Here is a 6,179-nt window from a genome sequence, read left to right as displayed (position 1 = left end):
TTCGCACAGATGTTACCTGTATGGATCGAGCAATCACAACCAAAGAATAGAAAACTGGTGGGGCTTTTTAAGGAGGCAACACGCACAGTTTTGGATGAACCTGTTCCAAGATTTAAAAGACTCAGACTCCTTTTCTGGTGACTTCCTGGACAAAAGTCTCATTCAGTTCACATGTCTTGAAATAATAGAGGTAAGCGCTGCAATAGTGACATATTATGTCAGAATAATACTGTGACACCTGCCTGCTTAGTGGTTAAAGTGTTCAGATGTTTTACTTCACAGAAAGCAGTACCCTGTGTAGTGGGTTAGAGTGGTACTAATGTCATAGGCCCACTGATATTAGTGAAAAAGAGCTTACTCCATGTAGGCTATATAGGCCTATTCAAAACCTTACTAAAATAAAAGGACAGTATTATCAGAAGTAGGCTACTGTATATATCCGAAGTACTTACAGTATGAAAAGTATTCAATAAAATGTTCACTGTCAGTGTTTGGAAGTTTTCAATTGCATAATACAGTTTATTATCTGTCTCTTATACACATCTCTACATTTTCTCAACTGTTGAAATTATTATTTGTCCTTGAAGATGGAAAAATATCACTTCACAGAAACTGTTTATCAAGGCTCGTTTCATCTGAAACAGGTGAAACATAGCTGAGAACCAATAACTGCAGAGTCATGCACCTGTTATTTGGCTGCTGAAGATTTAATACACGAACAACTGAGATGCTAGAAAGAGTTCCACTGATGAACAGAGAGGCTGAAGCTGCTGTGATTCTGGAGGGCTTGGACTCAGGCCAGTACAATGCTGCTTTTCAAGAACATTTTGGTGACTTCACACACTCAGACACACACTGGAACGACGAGGCGAAGGGGGGAAATCCCTTTGAACCGGAAAAACTTGACGGCTCCAGTCTCTTTCACGGTGATAATGGAGCGGTGAGGCTCGTTAAAAACAGAGTGAAGGCGTCCAGCCAGAATCAATTAGTCTCCTGTGTGGTCTTCATCTGATTCAATTAAAGCCTTTTCATAAAGCACCGACTTAATGGGACTAATGCTGCACAGACACAGAACAGGATGGAGACGAGGACGGGGTGAGAGGCAGGGAGAGAATGAGCAGCAGGAGCTTTGTAATTCATCGAGTCTGAGTGACTGACTTAAACAACTAGTAGGAGAACTACATGTGTTCATGTCGTGGTTCTGTTCGGTCCAGTCGTGGCAACATGTAATGTCTTTATAAAGCAGCACAGGAGAGTGATGTTGGTGTCTGCTCTAACATAGCTTTAACTGATCTGAATGAGGTGGTTTCATTGAAAACTCACATCCTCAAAGGTGCTGGCGACCGTACCACCGTGTTTGTTCGTTTGGATCTGCTCTTCCACACTCGTGTTGGGACGACTGCTGGTTGAAAACCACTGTTGCATGTCAGGGCTGCACCCTAGTGCTGGAAATGTGAACTGATGGTGGATTATCCTTTCAAATCAAGCAGTGCAGGGCCGGTGCACAATAAGCCCAATTATTTGATTAGTCATTAGTCCCTTTTAAATCAGTCTGTTCAGGATCTGCTCTGCTTTCAACTGATGAGCAGCTCCTCCTCAGTCCACATTGTCCCTTTCCTGAATCCTGAAACTGCGACACAGATCTGTTGCTGCGTCTGTCACCAGAATGAAATGGGTTACATTTGTATGGAAAGTAGCTCGGATAAAAAAAAGAACATTATTTCCTGCTTGTAGCAGCACGACACTGACAGAGCTCTGCACAGGAAGATAAAAGCACATCTCCTCTCAGTCTTGTAATTGCTGTGTAAGCGTTTCTTCCATATCCTTCGACATGAATGTGTATGGATTTATTGATCCGGTGCAGTTTTTAAGTGCACAAAAGGCAGAATCTGGATGTTGTTTGTTTCAGACGCTGCAACCATTAAGTCAGTGGTCAATTTGATTTTTCAGTGAAATTTTTATTTAAAGCAAAAAAGAAATGAGGCGAGCAGGAGAGAGAAGCATGTGCTACTACTAACTCCTGTACAGACCAACTCTGCACAACAGGATGAATGTGTTGGTTCTGTAAATGAGGCTCAAACCTTTCTGCCTGTTTCACTCAATGAACATCAAGATTTCACTGTTGATATATAATGTTCCTGTACGTACGGAGAATATGATTTGTTGTCTATCATTGTTAAGATGTTAAAAGATTTACATATTCATTGTCAGTGAATTTGTATTATTTGTATTCAAAACTGGCAGCAACATGTTTCCCTGCGACTCACAGTTTCCGAGGCCTGGATTACTGTTTCTGTCTGGGACCTGAAAACCACAACAATGAACTAGAAGAAGTGAAACGGCTCTGGAGCCAGGACACACTGCCTGCGCCGCGTTGTGATTTCAGCGCTGATCTGAACAGGTTTAGAGAGATTGTGCAGTGAGGAAGTATTTAGCATCATCCTCATCATTACATGTAACATCGGTGGAAGTGTGTTCACTCAGGAATAATTCGCTCCTCACTGTGTAAACAGACACCTTGATAAAAGGGCCTTTTCAAACCTGAGCCTTCAGCGGTCACAGATAGTGAAGATTAGACGCCACTTATCTCTCATATTTTTTAACCTTGCCTCTATCTTCTCAGCAGCTCCACTGATGCTGAGTGTCCCTGCTGTTATTCCAGCCTCTCTGTGGCCTTGTCTCTGGATTTCTGCCTTTGTTGTGTTAATGTGAAATGATGGCCTTTTCTTAAACATCTCTCTCAGTGTGTTAGTAATGACTGAGCGTTGATTGCATTTATGCGTCGTCCTCCTTGTGCCAGGTGAAGATAAATCATGTTTGAGACCACCGAAGTAAAAGGGAAGAGGAGATCTAGCCATGACAACTACATATTGGAAAATTTACATTGCATTATCTTTTTTTTCTGCTATATACTGTACATTTCAGTATGAAAAAAATCTGTTCTTCTTCTTACAAAACAACATCCCTTCATCAGAGCACACTGGGAACCGATCTGTGTACAGATTACAGAAAAGAATTTCACATGTGAAAAATCACATGTAATCACATGTACATGTGATTTTAACATGTGAAATGTGTGGAACACATATGCTGGCACATAGGAACGTGGTTTTGGAACATTTTCTTGGTGTAATGTGTGAAGCCCATATAAATCTGGGTATTTGCTTGGGTTTCTCACAGCTACTTTACGTGGGTTTCACATGCAATCCCACAGGCTTCAGGTAAAGTCCCAAAGGTTTCACAACTGAATTTATTTTTCAGTTTATATGTAAACTATTGATACCCTTTCATATAAGGGTATCCAACATCCTTCAGTCATTTTTGGGATCGTTCTTCCAAGGTGCTCAGACTGTTTGATTTGTTGTAACTTTTGGGGAACCGGCACCAAATGATACTGTACATGACGCATGTATCATTTCCCCCTGAAATGCTGATACACAGGCACTATATCAGAGAAATGACTAGATTACATTAATCTGCTTTATTTTCTTTAGCTTTTTTCAACCGCATACAGTGAATGCAAAGGTGTGTGAAGGAAGAACACATGTACAGTAAACTGCTCCTAAAGGACAGGAAAAAGTCTCTCTCAGACATGAGTTAGTGAATCCAGTAACCTGCCACTAAGACCAGCGTGATGATGAAGAAGATGTTTGTTTGAGACTATCCTCCCATAAAAAAAATAGGTTGTTTGTGAAAGTAACCATGACGATGGACAGTGGCTCCATGTCAGGAAACATTACCGACGTATATGGTCAGTTAGGTTGTCTTTTTTTCTGTAGTGTTTCTAGTCCCCACAGCTTTGTTTGCATACATTTGCAAATCAATAAGATGAGAATTCTGTACTCATGAAGCATATATAAAGCACCACAGGTGCCAAAGAAATCCATAAACTGCCCTCACAATGCAATCGCATTAAACCTGGACCTCATCTCTGTTTCTCTGCCTCTCTTACAGCCTCTTTCTCCAGTCAGTCAAACCCTGAATGACTATGACTGGTGGATCCATCTCCCAGTCCACAGTGATCCAGCTGGGAAGATAGAACATATTTTTTGCGACCTACAGATCCTGCACTTCCACCGGGGAAAATGAGGACTACCTTACTGGGCGTCATATGGCTGTGTCTCGGCCTGTACCTGGATGCGTTGTCTTTGAGTGGACAGAGGATAGAGACAGTGGATGGAGAGGGAAGTCAGGCGGCAGTCAGAGGAGAAAAGCTGCTCAAGCGAGTAAGACGGGGCTGGATGTGGAACCAGTTTTTCCTAACAGAGGAGTACACAGGAAGTGACTATCAGTACATTGGCAAGGTAAGAGTCATTCTACTTCCTCCTGGTTTTGGTTGACACAGTCCCATACGTCGTAAAAATCAAATTCCCTTGATTAGTTGGAAAGACTCTCATCAGTCATGTTTGTTCTTCTTTCTTAAACTGCTGGTTTTATCAATATGAATTTATGCAAAGGTTAATCACTATTTACACATTTTGCTCATGACTTCTGTGCCTGCAAGCATAATGAAGTACCACTGCTGATGATCGTTAATTACCACTGCTGATCATCGTTATAAGGGTGTTTAAAAGTTGGATGCATCTACCATTCAGTATATTTTTCCTATGATGTTTTACACACAACAATAAACTTGTGGGTTTTGGTCAAATACATAAAAGTAAAAAAGAAAGAAAGACTATTTAAAGTGAGATAATGTCACTTAGAAATAACAGTTTGTCTCTTAAACATGAAAAGCTGAATTCATTAGCAATTGGTTGAAACCCCCCCTCAGGGAATTTTACTGCTGCCTGGTCTGGTGTGACAAGTCCCTCATCGTGGATATCGTTAGGTAAAGTTAGTGTTATCTTATCACACAATGTTTTTGTTTTATCATTAGCATTAGCATTATAGCACTAGTGGCCACAGTGGCTTCTGTTCATTTGAAGCTGTCAAACAGTCAGGTAGTGTTGCCTGCAGTGACAAGTCCAAAGTCCAATACGGCTTTTTAAAGTTGTAAACAGTGAGACGTCCTGAGGTACTGAAGTCATTTAACATGTTATAATCACAACATTCTACACACAGCGTTAGCTCACCATTATAGCAGTGTTGTACACTGTACTAATATTAGAAAGGTATCACAATGCCCTGACATTAAAAATGGTACTGTGACTTCCGGTAGCTGCTCGCACGAGATGCACGTGTAACCTTGAGCTCTGTCTCAAAAGTCCGAATATTTTTCAAAATATCCCTCAATTCAGAAACAAATCCAACTTAATTTGTACTTAAGGACCGCTGCAACATGTCGGGACCTAGAGTCACAAGAGGTAAACCGTCCCAAGAAGACCATGCAATTAAAAAGAAAGACACAGGCGAACCACAGATGGATCCGTCTAACGCAGCTATCTTGTTAGCATTGGAAGAACAGGAGGAATCGGTTGGCGAAGAAATTTAAACTAGCCGTGAGGGAGGCTGTTGAGGATATGCTTACCGGGGAAATCCAAACCCTTAAGAAGAGTGGCGGCTGGCCAATAGGGGGCGCTAGGGCGCCGCCCTCCCTGATGGAAAGTGATTTTTAATTTTTTTTATTTTTTCCAAAATAATCATTTAAAATAAATAATTACTGCTCAATCTACAAATAAATGTGTTTTGGATTATCAAGACCAAGCCATATATATAATATAAACCATTATTTAGGGGGTAATTTGTGTCCACGGTCATTTCCCCTCTCTCCTGGGGCGCTAGAAAAGTCGCCCCAGCACTGCAGCAGCTCAGCCAATGGTAGACTGTTGCTGAGACCAAAAAAACACATAGCAACAGGTAATTTAGCCAATTAGCGTTGTCAAATTTGATAAGCTTGGGGCGCTGAAAATATCGCCCCAAGCCTATAAGTATCCTAGCAACCAGAAACAAGTGCGGGAAATCGAGACGGCGTCGTCAAGTACACAAGAACAAGAACACGCAGAGCTTCAGCTACCTGTAAGTTCTGTAAAATCGCTCTTGCTAAACCACTTCGAAAGGAGAACTTTAAGGGAAAAACTTTGTGTTAAAGAACTTGGACCTGAGAAGCCCGGTCTGAATTTAACACAGCAGACACAGGAGAAAGGTAAAACTGACCAGAGGAGCTTCTCTCTGAACTGGTATGACATGAAGGCTTGGCTACCTGGATGTAGTTTTGCAAATGCAGTATTCTGCTTCCC

At 41.5% G+C, this 6,179-nt stretch overlaps 1 protein-coding gene across 1 annotated transcript in view; it reads left to right on the top strand.

Annotated features, from left to right (window-relative positions):
* Window positions 1–6,179, top strand: part of LOC111648340 (cadherin-6-like) — a 91,613-nt gene that overhangs the window by 21,603 nt on the left and 63,831 nt on the right. Inside the window, exon 2 of the mRNA XM_023398196.2 lies at window positions 3,955–4,304. Coding sequence (XP_023253964.1) covers window positions 4,086–4,304 — 219 coding nt within the window. The 5' untranslated portion in view covers window positions 3,955–4,085. The remainder of the gene's footprint in view (window positions 1–3,954; window positions 4,305–6,179) is intronic.

Source organism: Seriola lalandi, unplaced genomic scaffold, assembly GCF_002814215.2.
Source record: "Seriola lalandi dorsalis isolate HSWRI2012SDOR001 ecotype SW California unplaced genomic scaffold, Sedor1 jcf7180002054981, whole genome shotgun sequence".
Lineage (NCBI taxonomy): Eukaryota > Metazoa > Chordata > Actinopteri > Carangiformes > Carangidae > Seriola > Seriola lalandi.
This window is presented reverse-complemented; position numbering and strand designations above follow the sequence as displayed.